At 39.6% G+C, this 24,010-nt stretch overlaps 2 protein-coding genes and 1 long non-coding RNA gene across 10 annotated transcripts in view; 2 read left to right on the top strand and 1 right to left on the bottom strand.

Moving 5' to 3' along the window:
* The window catches only part of smarcc1a (SWI/SNF related BAF chromatin remodeling complex subunit C1a), a 34,325-nt gene extending 22,098 nt beyond the window's left edge, over positions 1-12,227 (top strand). For 2 of the 4 annotated variants that reach the window (XM_087287688.1, XM_087287687.1), the window contains exons 22-28: positions 3,413-3,468; positions 3,689-3,830; positions 6,242-6,399; positions 6,540-6,674; positions 8,948-9,206; positions 10,633-10,749; positions 10,848-12,227. In XM_087287688.1, the coding sequence (XP_087143814.1) occupies positions 3,413-3,468; positions 3,689-3,830; positions 6,242-6,399; positions 6,540-6,674; positions 8,948-9,206; positions 10,633-10,749; positions 10,848-10,948 (968 nt within the window). In that variant the 3' untranslated portion in view covers positions 10,949-12,227. Of the gene's footprint in view, positions 1-718; positions 824-3,412; positions 3,469-3,688; positions 3,831-6,241; positions 6,400-6,539; positions 7,185-7,233; positions 7,465-8,947; positions 9,207-10,632; positions 10,750-10,847 lie in introns of those variants that run through there. The other 2 variants (XR_015511909.1, XR_015511910.1) reach the window with 2 other exon arrangements.
* The window catches only part of LOC147840401 (uncharacterized), a 615,523-nt gene that overhangs the window by 417,625 nt on the left and 173,888 nt on the right, over positions 1-24,010 (bottom strand). The gene's annotated exons all lie outside the window — the stretch shown is intronic.
* cspg5a (chondroitin sulfate proteoglycan 5a) overlaps positions 23,177-24,010 on the top strand; it is a 97,351-nt gene continuing 96,517 nt past the window's right edge. For all 5 annotated transcript variants that reach the window (XM_087287763.1, XM_087287757.1, XM_087287755.1 and 2 more), the window contains exon 1: positions 23,177-23,475. In XM_087287763.1, the coding sequence (XP_087143889.1) occupies positions 23,466-23,475 (10 nt within the window). In that variant the 5' untranslated portion in view covers positions 23,177-23,465. The remainder of the gene's footprint in view (positions 23,476-24,010) is intronic.

The following is a 24,010-nucleotide window of genomic DNA, read 5'->3' as shown; positions in this document are numbered from 1 at the left end:
AAACATAGTCAGTAATGTCTTCGAAGTAAGTGAAAGATCCAGAAGGGCATCCTGCTGATTTGATTCTAAAGGACACTTTTTTTGTCAGAAGGCTCCCTGGCTTTACTTTTATTCACCGTCATTCATTTTAAAAAGACAAATTGGTCCATTTTATTTGTATATATTTCACTTAAACAAATTAACTCTACAGGTGCCTGAAAGTCAGCTGTGGAACTAACGTTAATCAGATTCACTCTAGTGAACGCATAAAAATCATCATCATAAATTATTCTAGTGCACGTCTCAACGTCTCCCCACAGGTTGAAAACCCCACATTTAGACTAATTAAATACAAAAGACAAGAGAATTCAGATGTTAAAATAAACAAATAACTTGCCTTTCAAAGATCACCTACAACTTCACTGAGCAATGGTCACGGCACAGCAGTATTCGTCATGTTCTTGGGTCCCCTTAAAAACATTTCCATTGTGTTTAGATGTTTTTACGAATGTTGTGCGAAAATGCAGCACATTTTCGTTAATTTTTTGCGTTGTAAGAAAATGCAGCACATTTTATTAATTTGTTTGTCATGAGAAAATGTAGTGTCTTTTTTTTATTTTATTTTTTTTATGCATGCATTGTGAGAATTTGCAGCATGTGTGCTGTCAAACGGATGAAGATCTTTTCTTAATTTACTGGTGTTTTTCTTTTTAATTGCATTTGTTTTCTTTAATTGCAGCATGTTACACATTCTCTGCCACCACATGAAAATTATAATGCATTAAATCATGACGTTTTTTTCCCCATATATTAACAGTCATTTCCAAAAAAACAAAAAAGAAAACATTGCGCATTTATGCAGTATGCTTCACAGGTGAGTGGGCTTGACAAACCACCTGTTGAAGCTCAGTCTCTTAAAAAATAAATATATACTGACCTATGTAAGCATACTGTAGACTTTGGCCAGAGATGCGTTTAGTCAATAAATATGCTTTTTTTTTGTAGTTTCCATGTTATTTTTGTCCCTTGGTCCCAAGTGGACAATGCTAAATACCGGTGTAAATGAGATCTGAAATCTGAAAGCTTATCTACTTTTGACAGTTCCAAAGGTAGTTGAAAGCACATTCCCTGTCTCCTTTTACACAATTTTACATTAAATGAGAAAAGCCTGATACATCCATAAACTTATCTAAAAAAAAAAAAACTGAGTTAGCCACATATTTAGGGTTAACTGTAATTTCCTCTTATCTCAGCTGACTGAAACTAATAACTATTAATGGATGCAAACAATGCCTTGATTGTGCCTGTGTCTTTCTAGTTCCTTCCACCAGGTGGCATCAAATTCGTAGTTTTTGATAAACCAGGGCTTGGCAAACCCAGTGACCCTGATCAGCTGTGCGTGGGTTCGTCTTCCTTAATCATATAGAGAAGACTCGAGTTTAATACAAAAATATAACGCGTCTGCTGTATATTTAATTTGTAAAGACATTATATAAAAACTATTTATAACGTGTAGCCAGTGGTGTAAGTATCGTGTGCCACTGCATACAATGGCTTTGTGCAGCGCTGGCAGATGGGGCACAGACATGGGAGGGGTTGAATCTGGGTCAGTGGAGTGACCTAGTGTGACATGATGCCAGTGCAGGCTTCGCCACGCATACCTTATTAAAGGCTCCAGCATCACATGTGCCACAACTCTTTGTTCAGTTGTGTGATGCTCTAATGCCAGTTTATAAGGTCATATAATAATTTTTTCCACTTTGTCACCCTTTTTTTTCTTGCTTTCCATAATGCGTGGTTGTTTTCTGCACATGCTTTATGGGTGTGTCAGGCTATTTTTTTTTGATTCTGCATTTCATTTGTTCAACAGTTCGAGGTGTTATTCATAGACATATCTGTAAAGCCCTTAAAGCCGCATAATCTTTTTCTGAACATAAACATTTTATTATAGCATGTACTAAAATTAGAAGTAATATAGTTATATATCTATACTTGTATACGGATTGCATGATATTAAAGGCTGTTGTAATGGCCGCTAAAATGTCACTATTTGCCAGTATTAATGCTTTACTGTATTTTTGTTTGTATACATGGAAAAACATTTCAGTTTCTCTTAATTTATTTTGATAGATAATTAAATAAGGTGTGAATTTTTTTATTTTACAACCAGTAAGCTTTCTCACAGACTCCTCTTCAGACCAAGAACAAAGATTTAAAATTATTTAATACAGAGTTCAACGATTAGGTGTAAATTTGCCCCTCCCTGAATTGTTTAAAGTTTGTAATAAGTATTGTTTAAATTTTTAGCGTTAATGTTATTTACTTTATTAAATTTTTTATTGTGTTTTGTTACTTTCTGTATTGTATAAAAAAGTGAAATAATTAGCAGTGAAAAATGTATCCCCTTTTAAGCTGAAATACTGTATTTTGTCTGTTCGTTTATCGTTCTGTTTGTCCGTCTATGGTTTTGTCTGTTCGTCTATTGTTCTGTTTTTCGTTCTGTATGTGTCTTTTGTTTCGTCTGTCGTTCTATTGCTTTGTCTGTCTGTCCCTCTGTCCATCCTTCTTTCTGCCAGTCCCTCTATTGTTCTGTCTGTCCGTCTATCGTTTTGTCTGTTCCTCTATTGTTTTGTCTATCGTTTTGGTTGTCCGTCTATTATTTGGTCTGTCCGTCTATCGTTTTGTTTGTCCTTCACTCATTTTGTCTGTCCATCTATCATTTTTTCCATTCGTCTGTTGTTTTCTGTCCATCTATCGTTCTGTCTATCCCTTTGTCCGTTCGTCTATCCTTCTGGCCATCCGTCTGTCGTTCGTCTGTCCTTCTGTACGTCCGTTTATCCTTCTGTCTGTCCGCCTGTTGTTGTCTATTTTGTCATCCGTCTATCGTTTTGTCTGTCCGTCTATTGTTTTCTGTCTCTCTATCGATCTCTGTCTGTTATTGTTCTTACTGTCCTTCTGTCCGTTTGTCTATCCTTCAGTCCTTCCGTCTATCCTTCTGTCCGTCCGTCTATCCTTCTGTCTATCTTTCTGTCTGTCTGTCTATCTGTCCGTCTGTCTATCCTTCTGTTTGTCTATCCTTCTGTCTGTCCGTCTATCGTTCAAATTATTTTTCTATCCGTTTATCTGTCGTTCTATTAAATTTTTTTTTTTTTTCAGAAAATGTCATTTGGTTAATTTTCGTGCATGTAATCAGTAAAAAATGTACTGAAAAAAAAAAACTAAATTATCACTATAATACAGAAACTTAACTTACCTTTAAAAAAACATTAAATGTTTTAATAGCTAATTTTTATGTAAATATAAAAAAGTAAATTTAAGAAAAAAAATGTTGTTTTACTGCTATTGAGGTGCTAAGGTATATTTCTGGTTTCATGTTTGTTTCAGTACACTCTGCCTGATATTTGATGTTTTAATCATTGTTTGTTTCTTGCAGAACCTACAGAGACTGAGAAAATGGACACAGACTCCGACTCCCAGCAGCCTGATAAGGTCAGATTCAGCTTTGCTGCCAGTAGCCAAATATGTCATGTGTTACGCTGTCCTGTTTACGGGTTGATTGCTATCAGATTTGTGCTTATCCTTTCCCAACTATCATTTTTGGGATTTATTGCAATGCACCTTCTGTACTTGTGCCCATGCTTCATTTGCATTTCCCCAGTCTCATGCTGTCTGACTGTCTTCTCGACATTCCCTGTCTCATCTGTTGCAGGCGGAGTCAAAGGATGAAGCAGAGAAACCCAGCGAGTCTGCAGAAAAGCCAGCCGAGACAGAGAAGGAAAAAATTGAGTCTACAGAGAAATCTGAGCCACAGGAAGAGGAAGAAAGTGAGGCAGGAGAGACCAAGACAGCAGGTACAGATACTGACAGCGCCACTGAATGCTCACGGGATTGTCAGAAATCTGACACAAGCTGGCTGTAATCTACTTTACCATGATGCCTATTAACATAGTTGCTGTCATACGAAAAACGTCCAAACTTGCAGCCTAACTCTTAATTTAATGTCCGCACTAAATCAAAATGCACAATGTTTATTTTACAAACATGTTGTTAGTGTTAACGGGATAGTTTACCCAAAAATTAAAATGTACTTAATATTTACTCACCCTCGGTTTCAAACAACTTATAAAAAATGAATCACTTTCTGGCCATCGGATATTGGGCATGGATATATATAAATATATATATATATATATATATATATATTGCTATTGGGATTTTCGTAAATATTACATCATTTTGTAAACGTTTATTATTACCGTTTGATGAGTCTCCCTATACAGTTTGATATGGCGCTTGGAACTGGAAGCTGCTTCGCGTTATGTCACACTTAACAAGCGAACCGACACAACAAAGTCAGCATTACCCTTCCTCCTTTTTTTGTCATGCCCTACATTAATTTTGCTGGAGCACTTTCATGTAATGCACAAGCACTATTTAATGAACCAGCCATTGTTTAGTGGATTAATTATAAGGATGTGGATGCTAGCTACAATTTAAAGGTGTGGTAGTTTATTGTCTTTAGACAATTTTTGTTATTTTGCTTGAAAGTGTCTTTACAACCTGATAGCAGTCAAAAATCAAATGGTCCAGATGTATTTAAATTTAATATTCTGTGGAAGGTGTAATGCTGCGTTCATACCAGACAGGTATGAAGCATCACACACGAGTGATTTACATGTTAAGTTAATGCAAAGACGTTAATAGACATTATGTGGTGTTATTTGTGCGATGGAAGAGGCACGAGCATTTTTTGTGTTTGATGTGAAAATCGTTCTAGCTGGAAAATCTAAACTTCAGCGGACATTGTTTCGCGTTAACCAATCAGGAGTTTGCTCTTGTAGGGACGCGATTATGAGGTAGTGCCGGCTGTTGGTGAAATTTTCTTACAGACAACAGTTCATCAAACTGGGCTTGGCTCAGTCTGAAGTACTGCAGAGTGCCTCCATCATTCAGGAGCATTTTTTGGAGGAGTGGATGAACTCACAGAGCTGTATGCACCTCTGAAAGGATCTAGTGGACTCTGTGCTGAACAAATCTACGCTGTGTTTCAGCCCTCCTAAAGCACATTAATCACAGCTACTATCTCAAAAAAATCAATTTAGCAATGAAGCTAAAGTCACCGGGCAGACAGAAGCCCTGCACCTGGGGCGAATCCGTGTCTGTTGTTAAGTGAATTTGAAGCGTAAATAAATTGCTTTGGATAGCAATTTATAAGATTGGGTATAGACTTTTTAGGTTGGGGTGTCAAAGCTAATTCTTTCTTCAGTGCACCGCGATGCAGATATGGGACAATTTGTATCGGTTTAGTAATAATCATAACCGGTTATTATGTACTGACATCATTTATCTCATATACGCCATGTCGCTGTAGCTTACTATGGCGAGGGAGGGGAGCGCAAGTATTTACAACGCTCCAACTACTTAACTCCGAAACTGCACAATTTCACTGTGTGTGTTTGCTGGACAGTCTGCCACTGACACATGCAGAAGCTCCTATTTCACTGCTATTGAAAGAATGAAAGTAAACTCCATCTTTCACTCACTCACTGTGGCCTATTTGACCTGCTGGTGGACTTTTCCTCTCCTCTCGGCTGTTACAGCGATACTTCTGGATAGAGGTCTACCCGACCAGTTTCTAATAAATTTCCGAGTTAAGCGTGGGAGCGGTCGGTGACTCTGGTGTAATTTGAACGGAAGTGATTGTGTGTGAATGAGAGCGTGATGCTTTGTGTGTGTGTGTGTGTGTGTGTGTGTTTATACAAGCAGCTTGTTAAAGCCCCACCCTCAATATAAAACTGTGTATGGAAAGCAATGTCAATACACCAAGATATCGAATTGAACCGAATTGATGGCATGATAATTGTAACCGAACTGAAGCGTGAGATCAGTGTAGGTTTACACCTCTACTTTTAGGGCTATCAGGCTAATATTAGCATTTTCTAAGATCTCCTATTGCTGCTTTAACTAGAGTTGTGCTTTGGATTGACAGAAATGCATCTTAAAACTAGCAAACTTTGATATTTTTGAAGGACAAGGCTATGAGTTGTATCAGAGTTTGAGGACCCAAGTGTATTTATTCATAGCATTTAGTCCCGTTCTCTTTTTAGTCCTTCAGGTGGTTAGGTATTGAAACGATAGTGTATTGGAAAGATGATTGTGTATTGGAAAAATGATAGTGTACTGGTAAAAAAAATACATATTTTAAGTCCTTAAGTTTATTCTAAAATGTTTCTAACAAACCCATATGGTCATTTACTTTCAGAGAAAGAAAAAGAGGAGGCCATGGAGACCACAGAGGAAGGGAAGGAGGATGAGGAGGAGCAGGAGGAAGGAAAGAAAAAGCTGGAGTTGGATATTGGAGAGGGCAACATCGCCACCGCTGCAGCCGCCGCTCTGGCCTCTGCCGCCACCAAGGCAAAGGTAAAGCATTCAGACTGCAATGTTTAGCAGTTCTTGAACTTCCTCTGGTGACACCGACTGCTTTGTGCAGCTGTCTCCAGTTTTTAATCACTCTGGCGGCTAAGTTGATTTCATGTGCTGTCTTTTCTTTTCTTTCTCAGCACCTGGCTGCAGTGGAAGAGAGGAAGATCAAATCTCTTGTTGCTCTGCTAGTGGAGACTCAGATGAAGAAGCTGGAGCTCAAACTCAGACACTTTGAAGAGCTGGAGACCATTATGGACCGTGAAAAGGAAGCTGTAAGAATTTTTTTCTTTAACGTTTTTTATAGATAAATTCACCCCTCTTTCCAATTCTGCTTCAAAAAAAACACTTGTGTAATAACTACACATTATGGTTGAATCACTATTAGTCTCTTTAATTCATTATTTGTACAGCTAGCATCTTTCAATAGTGTGCTTTTTAAAATAAGCAGAGCAAGAGAAAATATACATTTAAAGGCCTTTCTTTTAGTGATGATCGACGTCACTTAAAGTTCAAATTCCTGTTTTGTTGTATGCTGTAGTCTTGTTTCTACACACCAGAGGAGCTCTTCTCAAGAGTCTTGACCAGCTCTGCATATGCTTCAGCAAATGTAGCTGAAGATAGTAACCCATTTTAGCTGATGTAAATAGTGCATGAAGGATGTGTCTTTATATAGACCTGCCCAGTGGTAATTTATTTCCTGAGTTCATAAATTCATCCTGAGTATTGCAAAGGCTGTTTCTACTCGCAGTTTAGTAAGGAAGCACTAAATAGATTTGAATTTAGTGGCATTTAAAAAAATGAGTTATTTGCATTCTTTTATAGTTTAAAAAGGAACATTTGTTGTTTATTTACTGACCTTCACACTGTAAAAAATGCTGGGTTCTTGTTTCTTCATGTTGTTCCAACACAAATCGATTAAGGTAATTTAATTATCTTTTACAAATTTAAGTGGATTAAACAACAACAACAACAACAACAACAATAATAATAATAATGTAATAGTGCCCTTAAATCTTTAATTTTCAAAGCACTTTATACTTAGACTTATGCAAAAGATAAAAATTAAATGTATGAAAAAATAAAACTAGTCAAAAATAATGTTGATATAAAACTGGTCAAAAACTGGTCACATCTACACCTCACAAATAGGCAAGTCTAAAAAAGTGAAACAATTAAGTTGTCTTAACTCGATTGTGTTGTTTCAGCTCATTTTACATAAGTAGTTTAAACAAGCAAAACAAATTATTTTTGAGTGCAGGTCATCCAAAATGTAGTCTTTTTCTTCATCAGAACATTAAATTAGATTTTTTTTAGCTGAAATTGTGCTAATCTGATTTTATGAATTGCAAGTCGACTTCTATCAACAAGGTAATAATAAACATATTACTTTTGAAAATCATGATCGCAATATATATATATATATATATATATATATATATATATATATATATATATATATATATATATATATATATATATATATATATATATATATATATATAAAATCGCTGTCTATCCATTTATCCGTCCGTCCATCAATCTATCCGTCCGTCTATCCATCCATCTGTCCATCCATCTCCATGCCTATTATCAAATGGCTAGAAAGTTGTTTTTTTTATGGTATCAGTTAATTTACTTTAAAAAAAGTCAACATATGAGTCCTAAGGTTCACACACACTGCGTCTCACTCACAGGTCATGTGTGCGCGGAGGAAATAAGTCATTATGACATAATCTTTAAACTAATGACTTCTATTAAAAATGTTGACAGGGGGTTTGTGCTATAAGAATAACAGTGGAGCATTAACTAAATGCATATTTTCTGGGGTGCATATAGCCTAATACAGGTGTGGCCAACCCTGTTCCTGGAGAGCCACCTTGCTGCAGATTTCAGTTGCAAACCATATTAAACACACCTGCCTGTAATTATCATGTGGTGTTCAGGTCCTAATTAATTAGTTCAGGTGTGTTTGATATGGGTTACAACTGAAATCTGCAGGAAGGTGGCTCTCCAGGAACAGTGTTGGCCACCCCTGGCCTAACATTTGTGTTTGACGGAAGAAAAAAACATGGACAAACAGCATATGCTAGTTTTTAAAAAGGATTCAGTCAGTGTTTTCGTTTTGTAATCTAAATTTGTCATTTAAGTGCAAAAATATCTAGGACAGGACTATTTATTTTATTCTTTTTATCTAGTATATTCTGTTTTTTGTGTTGGAAACGCTGCATATAGATGTTCTGTTGTTCTCTTGTTAATATGTTCGCATGTTAAAATAAATCAGTATTTTAAAAATGCCATATTTGATGTCTCACAAACTAGACACTGTAGATATAGCAGATGTTGACAACACGGTCCTAGCAAACAGATCAGATTAGAGTGATTGCAAGATAAGTTCAGCCATTCCAATCTAATGATTGAATTGAAAAACAAAATAAAATGTTGTGCTTGTGTGGGTTGTGTGAATTTAAACTTCCCCTCGTGTGCTATTTAATTTATGCTTTGATTTATCAGTTGTATTTTTTTTTTTTTTTGTCCCTCTCTTTAGCTGGAGCTCCAGAGGCAGCAGCTTTTGACCGAGCGACAGGCGTTCCACATGGAGCAGCTGAAGTATGCTGAGATGAAGGCCCGTCAGCAGATGGAGCAACAGGCAGCGGTGCAGCAGAACGCTGGAGGACATCATGGTCCTCCTCCACATGGACCACCTCCAGGCATGCACCCTGGACATCCAGGACATCCTGGACACCCCGGCCCTGGATTTCCACCAATGCACCACCCCATGGGTCCACATCACACCCCTCAGACAGGTCAGCTATCACTGTGAGCTTCGGGTTGATGTGTTTGAAGTTTATTGGGTTCCATCGTGAACAAAACGTCTCATTTGTAGCGAAATTCCTAATCAGGTCAGGATTGCCCTGCAAATTATTTGACACTATTTGAAATTAATGACTTTTTATTTTACAAGATCGCTATATGTTTAGTAATTACTTTTATTGGAACTTGGGCATGGGAATTTGACATTTTTCTTAAGACCAGTTCTGTCACATGAGCATGTGGACACTTATTTATAAAATAAAAAGGGATAGTTCACCCAAACATGAAAATTCTGTCATAGTTTACTTACCCTGTTTCAAATCTGTTCGAGATTCTTTCTTCGGTTGAACATCAAAAAGATATTTTGAAGAATGTTGGGAACCTGTAGTCACTTCCGTAGTATTTTCACCAAGCTATGGCTGTTAATGGTTACTTGTTTCCAGTATTTTTTAGAATAGCATCACTTGTGTTAAATAGAAAAAAGATGATGTTGGTAAAAGTTTTGTATCGTTTGAGGGCAAGGTTAAGTTCTTTGGTTGAACTGTCCCTTTAAAAATGCAGCATCAGCAAAATTGCAGGATCATTTTGAGGTCTAATGTCCCGTGTATAAATCAACTGCTTTCCCAGAAGTCACTTTAAAACTAGGCAATGTGGCAAATTGACAATCAACTAGAAAATTTTCGGAACCTGTGCCAAATGAGTAATGGTGCTTTCACACCTGTGAATCTATTCATTTGTTCCGAAACAGGGATTAAAATTGTTGCTAAAACAAGTAATGTGTGAGTAAACTCTCCTCACATTGGTCAGAGTTTCACGGTTTATTTTGCAGAGTCCCGCTCAGCTGTCACGTGGGGTGGTGGTTTGGTAGTGCTTGACAGGGTGCACGTGACGTGTCTGAAGAGCGAGGAGGGATGCGGTGGGGAGGGGTGAGAAGGGTGCGCAACGTATTTGAGAACCAGGAGGGAGACGCGAAATTTTCGGGAGATAATCACTTGTTTGTGGGCATCCGGGAGTCTCTGCACAATTGCAGGAGACTCCCAGAACTTCCGGGAGACTTTGGATGTCTGGACCTCCCGCCTACTCATAATTCTCTCTTCATATAGCCGTATGTCTATTGCATATCCATAAAACACTGTGATATAACTGTGCTTGGATCGTATTGCTTTTTGACTACAATCAATCCGCTTCAGAGTTTGTTTCAATCGAGCCGAGACCACCTCATTCAGATGATCTCGGGTCGATTGTTTTGGCGCGCACGGATCTACGTTTTCATTTGAAGTCTATTTGCCAGATGTTATAGGCCTAAAACCCAACAAAAATATAACCCGAAATTATAAACAAGACTCAAACATATAAACAACTGATTATACAGAGTTTAATATACATCTCTCATCAAGCATCTTGTGTTTCTTCAAACAGGACCAATGGTTGGACCAGGTCAGCCTATGCCAGGCCGAATGATGTCTGGACCTCCCCCACAGGGTGGAATAGCACCAATGATGGGACCTCGACACCCTGGGCCACCAAACGGCATGTGTAAGTACACGTTAGCCTCTTGTTCTGCAGCACTTCACATTTTATTTAATGTTTAATGTTATTGTTTTTTTTTTAATGCTGTCATTTTGTCCTTGTAGACCCAGGTCCTCCTCCTCCAACCGCACAGCCTGATGGGATGCCTCCCGGCCCAGTGGGACCCCCTCCATCTGTGCCCGCTACTCGTGCTGCTGAAAACTAAACTATTGCCCCCCTCCCCACCATCCCCACACACGCGTTCACATCCACTCGCAGATACACACGCACACTGAAATCCAGATTAATCCGGGATCCCCGCAGACCTGCTGTCGTCGCCTTCTGTAGATTTGCCTTGCTGATGGGTGGGTCATCTCTAAAGCCTCTCTCTCATTCTCATTCTCTCTGTCCGACTGAGCTGAGCATTCTCCGTAAACATTCACACGCTCAGGGCACAAAGTCAAGAGTCAGTCCTCCGTCTCTTGTCTAGTAATAGCACTGGCCTCTCTTCCTTCTCTGTCCCCAGTGTTTGTTTGAAAAGCGGTTCGCAGGCTCCAGCGTCCTCCCTGTAATGTGACCGATGGAATCATATATGTATATTGTGTGCTAATCCGCGTAAAAGCTAAACGCTCCCAGATTGAACTCGCACTGTAGCTGCGAGACGTTTTCTGTGCTGACCTGGAGTCCTGCGGCATCCGCTATCGTACGGGTTCATGGTGCGGTATCCATTTCAGCCGGTGGCTTCATTGAGCTTCCTCTAACTATTTACATCCTCATCTAGCTGATAATCTACCTCACCGGTGCAATCCTATTCAATCAGTGCACGGTGTGTGAAGCAGACTCGCTTTAAAGTGGAGATCGCAACTCACACACGCCCCTACAACTGCTGTGTTCTGTTATTTAGAGATGTACCCACACATGCATTAACCCTTGTTTGCTTCAGATGCTGTGCAGATGTTGGAACACGTACACAAACACGCCTCTGTGTAGTTCTGCTGACGGAGGTCTATATGGTATCACGCTGAAGTGATGGAGGAACCTTGCTTGTTTTAGGTGTAGCTGGCCTTCCCCTTAGGTGCTGACAGAGTAGCTGCCCCGCCTCGCTCTACCTCTCTCACTTTACTACCTCTCTTCTCTCCTTCTCTCTTCCCGTTTTTGGCTGTTCTCTCTTGTTTCCTTTTTGTGTGTGCGCCCATGTGACTGCTGCATTACTGCTGTGTGGAGGCTTTTGTCCTCCTCCTCCTCAGGTGAACCAAGCCCTCGCTTCAACACGGCCCGCCCTGCTACACTACTACACACACACACACACACACACACACACACACACACACACACACACACACACACACATATATATATATTTCCTCTTCCAAAACTTTCCAGGCTGTACATCACAGGAAAATTGGGTTAAACCCTGATCCCCTGACCCCCCCCCATATATAACTTTTATTGCTTTTTATTTTATGGTAATGTATTTTTAAGAAAATAAAGTTTGTGTAGACTCAGCTATCGCTGTTCTTGGACGTTTGTAGCTTTCTCTTTTCATTTTTAAAATCCGGCACATTGATACTGAGACCTAAACACTGTCTTAATAAAGTGGGTTCTTGTTTTTTTTTTTTGTATATAAAGACTGCTTTCTGTTTCGGTTTTAAAGAGTCTGGAGTGTTCGACCTGTTTTAATGCATGTAAACTTTAAAAAGTTAATTTAAAGACTACTATAATGATGTACACTCACTGGCCACTTTATTAGGTATGCTTACTAGTACTGTGTTGGACCCCTTTGGCCTTCAGAACTGCCTTAATTCTTCATGGGATAGATTCAACAAGGTACTGGAAATATTCCTCAGAGATTTTGGTGCATATTGATATGATGGCATCAAGCAGTTGCTGCGGATTCGTCGGCTGCACATCCATGATGCGAATCCTCCCGTTCCACCACATCCCAAAGGTGCTCTATTGAATTGAGGTTTAGTGACTGTGGAGGCCATTTGAGTACAGTGAACTCATTGTTATGTTCAAGAAACCAGTCTGTGAATATTGGCGCTTTATGACATGGCCTATTATCCTGCTAGAAGTAGCCATCAGAAGATGGGTACACTGTGGTCAGTGTTTGACATGATCAACAACAATGCTCAGGTATGCTGTAGTGTTGACACGATGCTCGATTGGTACTAACGGGGCTAAAGTGTGCCAAGAAAACATCCCCCACACCATTACACCACCACTAGCCAGAACCGTTGATGCAAGGCAGGATGGACCCATGCTTTCATGTTGTTGAAGCCTAATTCTGACCCTACCATCTGATTGTCGCAGCAGAAATCGAGACTCCTCAACCAGAGCCTGTGCGAATTGTAGTTTCCTGTCCTTAGCCTTAGACAGGAGTGGCACCCAGTGTGCTGTTGTAGCCCATCTGCCTCAAGGTTCGATGTGTTTTGCCTTCAAAGATGCTCTTCTGCATACCTTGGTTGTAATAAGAGTTTCTGTTGTCTTTATCAGCTGGAACCAGTCTGACCATTCTCTACTGACGGATCATAAACTAAACTCTAGAGATGGTTGTGCATGAAAATAGATCAGCAGTTTCTCAAGTACTCAAAGCAGCCTGTCTGTCACCAACAACCATGCTGCGTTCAAAGTCTCTTAAATCACCTTTGTTCCCTATTCTGATGCTCTGCTTGAACTGCTGCAGATCGTCTTGACCATGTCTACATGCCTAAATGCATTGAGTTGCTGCTATGTTAACGCAAATTTTTTTAATCTGCCAATCACAAGCAGTTGGACAGGTGTACCTAATAAAGTGGCCGGTGAGTGTATTTAATTATGTTGAAGTCACTTTCAGAGCTTTAAATATTGATGACAGAAGATTGTGTTGATGTGCAGTTTCTTTAGCATTTTTAGTGTGAATGGAATGCCTTAAGAGTGTAACTCCAACATGCTAAGACCATGAAGTCGTCTTAAGAGTTCATATAACTGTGATGGTTATTGTATGCAGCTATTTTCAGAAGCTTTTCAGTCCTCGAGTGGTTCATTAGGTGATTTTTTTTTTTTTTTGTTTACAGTTCAATTCAAATGCACTTTATCAAATAATGTGGTGGGTATATCATACTGGAGTTATAACTCTTGTAATCTGATCTCTAATCCAGACAATCCAGTATGTGGAGGGCTAGAAAGTGGTAGACTGTTCGTAAGAAGATTGCTGTGGGGTACCCTCACTCGCCACTCCCTACACTAGTAGTCCACTAATACAGTTTACTTGAAGGAGCGAAAAAAAAAAACAAGTGAATTTAAGCACAGTTTACCTGAAGGGATGCCGTTTGTTCTTTTCGGTTTCAAGAACCCCTTAAACAGATTAGACTTTAAACGTCTTGGTCAGATCCTCTGGTGGGTATTAAAAATAAGTAATTAATTACTAATGAAACAAAGTATTTCAATTTCTTTCATGTGTGCAAACATTAATTTAGAAACTTTGATAGGATTTTGCTTTGAACCCCATCCTGTGGATTTAATTTCATACAGAGCATTATGGGTATTCTTTCAAGAGCTCGCACTTACATATTGCTTGATATTTATAGCAGGTTTGGCATGCTGTCCCGGGAGAGAACCTTAAGCTCGGAGATAATTGAGCCCAGGGCTCCCGCGGTCTGAGCATTTAAGGGGAGGTAAGAGTTCAGGTAGTTCGCGAGAGCTCCCCCTGGTAAAGGAGAAAAAGGGTGGATGGGGGTTTCTTCAGAAAACGAAGATAAGAGCAGTTTAAAGCTGCGGTCACACTGAGCTTTTCCTCCCATAGACTTCCATTCATACGCACACAAATGCATCAGACTGGAAATGCAAGGTCATGCAAAATCACATCACTTGACTCCGTGAGACCAATCGAGGATCAAAACATGACCTCTCTGGACAGAAATTTTAAACATGGAGCAATCGCTCGCTTTTTTAATGCCTAATAATCTTGTTTATTCCCACCCCTTTTCGCAGTGCCGCACGACAAAATTTCGCACACACAAACTCTAGTGTGAGCGCAGCTTCAGACAGGCTACTTATAGTGAGTTTGGATTAATGATTGGCTAACTAATGATTATAGATGAGAGACCAGCTGCGATCAATCATATCACATCCTCTTGAAATTAAGCTGCGGCCACACTGGACTTTTCCTCCTATAGACTTCCATTCATACGCACGCAAATGTGTCAGACCGGAAACGCAAGGTCATGCGTCAAGTTTCGCAGGTTGCTTCGGTGCAAAGTTCAAGCTTGGTGAACTCTGACTTGAGAAATCGCATCACTTTAATGCGTGAGACCAATCGAGGATCAAAACATGACCTCTCTGGACAGAAATTTAAAACATAGAGCAGTGGTTCTCAAACTGTGGTACGTGTACCACTAGTGGTACGCAGGCTTCCTTCTAGTGGTCTGTGTAGGAATGAAATATGTCATGTACATACTATACACATTTCAAAATTTATCAAAAATTATGTATATAATATGCCATATGTGACATATAGCCTATATTTCTAAGGTAATCTGCCACGTTTTTTTAACTTTGCAGAGTTGTAGCTGCTTTACTGGGCCTACTACGCTACTGTATTTCAATACTGCTCATTTTGGTGGTACTTGGAGAGACAATTTTTTTCTGAGGTGGTACTTGATGAAAAAAAGTTTGAGAACCACTGACATAGAGCAATCGCTCGCTTTTTAAATGTCTAATCATCTTGTTGAATCCTGCCCCTTTTCACAGAGCCGTACGACAGAATTTCGCAAACTCAAACTCTGGTGTGACCGCAGCTTCAGTTTAAGAAACTTCGCTTAGCTGTTGGGTGTATGGTTGTACCCTTATTTCAGAGCTTTGTGGGATTAAAGCTGCGTCACACTAAAGTTTGTGTGTGATAAATTCTGTCAAGAGTACACTTCTGACCCTACAAATGGCTGGCCACTCTAATATTGTTGTATTTATAGGCAAGGTATAGGGGCTATTTTAGATCCAGCCCTGGTCTGCTATAATGTGTAGTCAGTGCATATCAAATTGATGTCCACGTAAATAACTGAACCAGGAGTTTCTCAGTTTGCCCAACTTTTCACACTCTCTCGACAGACTTTTGTCCCACAGTGACATCAGTTCCACCCATAAACGGCGTTCGCACACACAGGGACGTCCATGTAGACTCATCGCATCAGGTAACTTTGATCCAGTTGTTCAAAGCTGACGGTGACCAGGGTTTATTAGGCATATTTGATGGGTCTATGGTTATGCAGCAACAAAAAAAGATTTTCAAAAAATATTCTGCTTGCTGGCAGGTGGCTCTGTGTTTTGCACAGTCACCTTACAGCAAGAAGGTTGCTGGTTCGAATCCTGGCTGGGCCAGTTGCCATTTCTGTGTGGGGTTTGCATGTTCGTGTGGGTTTCCCCTAAATTGGCAGTAGTGTATGTGTATCCCAGTACTGGGTTGTGGCTGGAAGAGCATCCACTGCATAAAACATATGCCAGAATAGTTGTTGGCTAAGGAGGCTAAGCCAAAGGAGAATGAGAAATGTATGGTTACTGGCACCTATTGACTTCCATAGTCATTTTTTTTTTCAGACTATCGAGTTTGATGGGTGTTTTAGTATGCCCCAAATTTTAGGATGTAAAATGTTTCAGCATACCAAAAAGGTTTTAGTATGGTATGTGTTTATGCAAGTGAGACAAGTGTGGTGCTAATCGACAAGAGAAGGCACCAATAATGGTCCATACACCATACTAATCAAGCAATACAACTGTTTATTGCTGGTACACACAGCTGATATGTCCGAGAATGCCGGGCGATGCTCGCTTATCCCACGGCTGAGCTTCCAATGTTTCAGCAAGAAACCCTCACCTTTATAGTCAAAATTTGGGTGCTGGCCAAAGGTCGGCCTAATAGGTAAAAGAGAAGTGTGAGTTGATCAGGCCCACCTCCTCTCTCAGCTAGTTGCACATTATTTCTGATTGCAAAGCACTAATTTGAGGTTTGTATTGTCAGCATGATTATCTAGAGTCAATATTTTACCTCCTGAAATTTGGAGAAAGGTGTGAAGTTAACCCTAAGGTCATGAGACCCTTTTCTGTTCATTTGGTTGTTTGTTGAGCGCAACAGAAAAAAAACCAAAAAAAATCTCCTTTGTTACAATGGGTGCTAGCGTTTCTGAATCCATTTTGAATGGGATTCTTGAATCTTTAGAGGGAGGCTCAAAATCGATCATGCCTCAAACGCCACTAATATTGTTTGGAATGAGAATGTGGTGGCGATATAAACCCTCTTCTCATTAATTCATTCATTTTCCTTTGGCTTTGTCTCTATTTTAGAGGTCACCTCAGCTGAATGAACCGTCAACTATTATGGCATATGTTTTACACAGCTGATGCCCTTCTTGCCACGACCCAGTACTTGGAAACACACACACTCATTCACATACGACCAATTTAGTTCATCCAATTCACTTCTAGCGCATGTCTTTGGACTGTGAGGGAAACCGGAGCACCCGGAGGAATCCCAAGCGAACACGGGGAGAACATGCAAACTCCACACAGAAATGCCAATGTGCGAATCAGCGAGCTTCTTGCTGTGAGGTGTCATTGCTAACCACTGTGCTGCCCCCATCCTCTCATATATTGATTGGATTTAGTCACTTTTGTGTTTGAATGCTCCACGTGGAGTATTTACAGCTGTTATTTATGTATGCTGTAATGATACCAGATGAGGCCCGGGTCATAAAATCATGCTTGTGGTGTAGCTCAACGCCCAGTGACTTCAGGAGACATTAAACACCTTCTCCACTCTAATATAGGCTGGTTTTGCAGCCTTCTTTTATGATTTTATTAAGATGAGCACAAGGGATGGATTCTCCTGTTTGTTTTGACATGGTCTGTCGGCTTTATTTTGTGCTGCTTTTGGGTGTATGAATTACAATAAATGGTAAAAGAATGTTGGAGCTAATTAAAAGTTTTTCCATTAGTGATGGCACAATTAATTAGTCAATATTTGGCCACAGTGAAATATTATCAGCCAGGCCCGTTGGTTTGTCATCAAAAGAGGTTTTTCTGTTTACTCTTTCTTAAAACAGCAATAAACTTTGATGTAAATATTTTTAACTTTTATTGGATATTTTCTTTTTTGTTATATATACCCATCAAAGTTTTGTGCTTGGTAAGATAATTTATAAAAGTGGTTATTGAAAGTCTCAGCGAGAAGGTCGCTAGTTCGAGTCTCAGCTTGGTCTGTTGGCATTTCTGTGTGGAGTTTGCATGTTCTCCCCGTGTTTGCATGGGTTTCCTCCGGGTGCTTTACTTCAATTCATAAATTCTCTCGCAATTAATCTGGACCTGAACCGCACTTGATCATTACTGGCAGGTGTGTTTGATATGTGCTGCAACTGAAATCTGCAGGAAGTTAGATCTCCAGGGACGGATTGATCACCCCTGCTCTAGAGACATCAAATACTTATTTTACATCTTTAACAAGAAAATTACTTTAAAAAAACCCTAAAAAATATATAACTATGTAAACTGGGTGTTCCATATTGTAATATTAAATCAGGGTTGCCCAAATTCGGCCCTGGAGTGCTAGTGTTTTGCAGATTTTAGCTCCAACTTGCCTCAACACACGTGCACAGATGTGTCTAGAAAGCCTTTACTAGCTGACCCAGGTATGTCTGATTGGAATTAAAACTAAACTTTGCAGGACAGCGGTTTGTGACGTGTACAGTAAAGGCAAAGCATTTCAGTATAAAATTTTTTTTTGTTGTTCAATTACAGTGGTTTTATAATTATGTACACCGAGACCAGAAACATAATCAAAAGTGCTTATTTAAAAAAAAAAATTAAAAAAAATAAATCTGTTCTTTTTTTGCTGGTGGCATGGTGGCTCAGTGGTTAGCACTGTCACCTCACAGCAAAAAGGTCACTGGTTCTAGTCCTGCCTGGGACAGTTGGCATTTCTGTGTGGAGTTTGCATGTTCTCCCCGTGTTGGCATGGGTTTCCTCTGAGTGCTCCGGTTTCCCCCACAGTCCAAACACATGCACTATAGGTGAATTGAATTAACTAAATTGACCAAAGTGTATGAGTGTTTCCCAGTATTGGGTGGCAGCTGGAAGGGCATTCAATGTGTAAAAGATATGCTGGAATAGTTGGAGGTTCATTCCGCTGTGGCGACCTTTGATAAATAAAGGACTAAGCCGAAGTAGAATGAATGAATGTTCTTTATTTGCGTCAGTCATTCTATGATGAACATCTACAGAAGCTTTTCATTCTACAAAATGGTTCATTATATGATTAATTTGCTCTTCACACTATGGGTCGATATAAGATTCTGACGGTATAATAACCTTGGATATAAATATCAATGTTTCACCATATTGTTATTACTGCTCTAAAATATATTCTTTTTAAATGTCTGGGTAAAAAACAAAACCCTTTTCCCCATTAAAAACAATATATTTTATTTTGGGAAATATTTAATTAAAGTATTTTGGAGCAGTAAACCTGTCAGGCTAGAATTCAAATTAATTATTGACTTTTTTATTTGTTTCAAAAACACAGAATTTTTGTTTATTTATTTATTTTTTACAATTTAAAAGGGCATCTTTGGAGATCGTTTCTGCTGGAGGTACTGATGTCCTAAAAAAATGTCCGTAAGAAAACCTTAGGAACTGTACAGCAGAAAATCTTGACTGTTTTTAAACCTTGACTTTTTCACACCGCGGTACACCACGAACACGATTATCGTCTATTCTTCTTTTAAGAACTTTTCAATAAGGTACTTTTTGGGAACAAGAATTTTTATTTTATTTATTTATTTATTTTTTGTAGCTTTTAATTTTTTTTAGGAGTATTATCAAATCATATCAAACCCATATTGGTTGACCAGTGGCTCATACGTTTGATAATGAACATTAAATTCCTTGATCTGCAGCGGCTCTTCAATCGCCCATGAGACAATGAGGTCACTCTGCAGCCGCCCGGGCAAATCTGTCACTTCATTTCTCACTCATCGTCTCCCTCTTTTCAACCCATTTTCCCCTCCCATTTTTTTTATCAGGTTTCCTCTTCCTTCGAGTCTTCATTTTCCCACCCTGGTTCTTTTCTTCTCTCTCCATCGATGTCCGTCGTTTTGCTTGTGTGTTCCTCCATCAGTCTTCATCCTTCACCTCCGTAACCATGGTGGCGGATGCAGAGATGTGTGAATAAAAAAAAGAGGGTCTCCGCTCATCGACTGAGCCACTGCACAAGAGGAATAAGAGTACTGGCAAAGCCCACACATATTGTGGTGCTTATGTGATGATAATGATTCATTCCTTGAAGGTTGTGGGGTTGATTCCCTGAAAATTTGCATAGATTGAATGCATTTGACACACGGAGCATCTCCAGTTTCTGATCAACCCTACAAGCCGTTGACTAAATGTGCAGCTTGTTCTTGAATGTCTTCTGTGTTTCTAAGCGATCGACTCCCCGTGGAAGTTCCAAATGTAAAGACTTTGAATTAAAACAGCAAACACTGACAGGCTGTGTGTGATGTGCAGATGGCTGGTGCTCCTGGGCTGCCAGAAACAGTTGGCGCTTTTTTCGCGTTCTTGATGGAACATAAAGGATACTTGCCTTGTATACCAAGCACCATCATTTCAGTTGGAAACGTGCTTGACGGAGGCATTTGAGCATTTCATGTTTGTGCCGCCGCACTATCTCTGAGGACGTTTCCATGGTAACAGGTCTCATGGTTCTGCATGAAGAGTAGCTGGAGAGGAGGGGCTGTTTTGTGCTTTAAAGATTGAATGTTAAAGGAAGGGCTCCGGCGAATCTGACGACCGAGACTCCATTACCGGGAGAATTACTGTCTGAGACTGTGGCCCCCTTCTCCGGTTTGTGGCTCAAAATTAATTACCCCCCTAATCAGCATTCATTGTGTTCCATGAGCGTGACCTAAAATGCAAAACTTGCGGGTCATCGAGTTCATATGCAATGTCGACGAGACTCCAGCAAGATTATTTGCTGAATCAGAGAAGCAAGACCTTTTATCCTTTTTTCAGATTGAATGTAAAACTGGGACAGCGCCACCAGCCTATCAACAAGCTCTCAATTAGGGCCCTCTGTGTTCGCACCATGGGCATTTGGCATCTCGCTTGAGCAAAAAGTCTGCCACCGACAGAGAACATGGAGTGTTAGGATTTAGATATGGTTTTCACTTAGGGCTGTCATGATAGCTTGTATGAATGTTTTAGTGAAATTTATCATGATGGGAATCAAATTAAAAAAAAATAGTACAAATTAGTACAAAATTACTGTCAAAATAGTACAAAAAGTACAAATTATTCAGTTTATTGTGCCTTAATTTAAAGGGCACCTTATGACGAACATTATCTTTTGTAAGCTGTTTGAACGGAACTGTGTGTAAGTATAATGTGTCTACGGTTATATTGAGGTGATATAAACACAATAAGTATCTTTTTTGAAATTTCCTGACCCTAATATAGAATCCAAATCCCTCTCATTTTGAGGCCAACTGCAACGTGATGTAGGAGTGCTGTTTCCCCGCCCACCCAATTGATTGACAGCCGCATTTTAACATGTGTTTGTAGTAACGTGTATAATCATATCAACAAGACGTGCGCAAAGCAACCGGGATTAAAAGATCTGTTCAGCGCTCTGTGATCATCAATCATCATCAAATTTGATCAAAAATGAGTTTTACAAGTTTAAAACATTTATAAAAAGTGCATGTTTAACTCCACAACAAACACATAAAAAAAGGGTAAGTTCTTACTGTAGTATTTCTTTCAAAGATGACTTGAGATCTGCTTCCTTCATGTCTGTCACTGTGCTGTTTATCTGATGCAGCCGAGGCAGATATTGAGGCACACTCTGACAGGCATGTGGGAACGGTAGGCGGAGAGAACTAGCATTAAAGGCACAGGCAACTAAAACAGCTACAAAGTGTTCAGAGCAGAAAATTACAATGTTCTGAAAGGTATAATAAAGAATCAGATGGGTTTTTGAGCTGAAACTTTACAGACACATTCTGGAGACACAAAAGACTTATACATTTTTACACTATTATGGTTAAAACTTCTCGACTATAATCCCAACTCAACAGTTCAGATCCTGCGAAGTGACTATTGCGAATGCACACATTCGATATCAATGCTAAATCTATATATTGTGCAGCCCTAGCTGTTATACACACAAGGGCGACTTCAACGAAATATTGGTGACAGAATCTGATCATTGTCATCATCTCATGAAGGCTGAGTCCAAGTTCAAAAATTGCACTTAAAAAATGTTTACATAACTGAACATTCAGCCACAGCAATCTCTCTCAATGAGAACCCCAATGGCGTAGTTCCTTAATTATCAGGATTCACCACAGTAGAATAACCCACCAACTATTCTAGCATATGTTTTACGCAGCGGATGCCCTTCCAGCCACAACGTAGTACACCCATACACACTCACTTTTACATTATGGTTGACCTAATTTATTCAACTCGCTATACATGTCTTTGGACTTGGAGGGGAAACTAGAGCACTTAGAGGAAACCCACACGAACACAGGGAGAACATGCAAACTCCACACAGAAAAGCCAACTGGCCCTGCTGGGACTCGAACCAGCAACCTTCTTGCTGTGAGGCAACAGCACTAACCACTGCGCCACCGTGGTACCCTGGAACAACTTGTGGTAGGGCAAAAAGTAAGTAGATATTTCGGTGAAGTAAGCTTTTTGACTACTTTTCAGTATTTAAGTTGAAGTTTGAAATGCTATCTTGTTACTTGTTGTTTCTGAATAATTTGCATCTTTCGCTTGAGTTAAAAATATTGGTTGGATATTGTACCCTTTTCAAGAGTTTCCACTAAGCTGAAGATTGATTATGAAGCTTGTTTAGCATGCTGTTCCAGCAAAGAGCTCTTAGCTCATAAGATCTTTGAGTCCGGGGCTCTCTCCCATTTGCAGGGTGAGAGGAGAGTTTGAACTTAGGTAGGTTTTGAGAATTCTGCTTATTTATGGCTAATGAAAAATTAGGAATTGTTATGGAGAGATATAATCTTGATTAAGAGCTAATCTATGGGGCCAATTTGGTTTGATCAATTTACCTATGTTGCATGTTTTTGGACTGTGAGAAGAAACCAACACGAGCTCAGGGAGAACATGTAAACTCTGCACAGAAATTTCGACTGGCCTGTTAGAGACTTGAACCAGTGACATTCTTGCTGTGAGGCAACAGTTCTAACCACTGGGTCACAGTGTCGCCCTATCAAGGAAAAGGGTGGAGGAATAGGGGTGGAAGGGGGATTCTTCAAGATTATGACAACTGAGGTAAGAAGCTGTCATGAGCTTGTGATCTTCTTGAAATTAGTTAATAAATAAACTTTACATGGTTTTACAAATAATTCTGATGGTTTAATTTACCAGATGCTGATAAGCTTCTGATGGTCTGTTTTTGTTTATGACTCAGTTTAGTTCCCCAACTCACCGCCTGAGTCATGCTATGTGAACAAATCAAGCTCCTCCTAGAAAAACACATTTCTTTTATTTCTGATGGATGAAGAGTAGGAACATAACACCTTCAGAGCGAAAGAAGATTCTGGGTCTTTGTAATGTGTTCCTGGAGAGGTTCCTACACCCTGAAGTTCTTCACTGGATGCGTGAGAAGCACAGGTGTGACCTCCAGCCTGCCTGCTGAAAGAAAATTAGATCCAATGCCACGTTTCCCAGTGGGAGACTGAGCCCGTGCCAGAGTGTTTATGCGTAAAGGTGAGTGTGATCCCTTTTTTTTTTAGCTCAGCCCGTTAATTCCCCATGATTCTTATGGCCTCATTTTTCTTGAAATACCCTGTTGCTATTGGTTTCATGTTGGTGTAAGTGTGTTTTTGGTCATTTCTAAAGACTCATGCATGTTGGAAAACAAAGTGATGGACTGACTTTAATTATTCCAGACATCTGGAACACTAAAGGTCAAACTTTTTCTTTACCAAAATGCATTGTATTCTCATCCAGATAACAGACTGTTCTTTGACAACATTTCTAAAGTCAGCCACTATAAATATTGTTGGGACAGAGAGTCGAGAACCAGCTGTTGGCATGTCTGGAAACCACAAAAACCAGTAGCCTTTGAATATTTATTACAATTACTCTGCGTTCCTTTCACGTGGGTTTCTTGTGGATGTGACAGGTTGTTGACTGGTGAGCTCCGGTGTGAGTGTTGCTGGAACTCATTAAAAATGGAAGTTGTGAAAGTAGGCCAGCGATTCACTGATGTGAAGGGAATGGGAAAACAGTAAGGGAAGCA

The sequence above is a fragment of the Danio rerio genome, chromosome 16, assembly GCF_052040795.2.
Source record: "Danio rerio strain M-AB ecotype USA chromosome 16, GRCz13ab, whole genome shotgun sequence".
Lineage (NCBI taxonomy): Eukaryota > Metazoa > Chordata > Actinopteri > Cypriniformes > Danionidae > Danio > Danio rerio.
The sequence above is the reverse complement of the archived record's forward strand: the minus strand, read 5'-3'. Positions and strand labels throughout refer to the sequence as shown.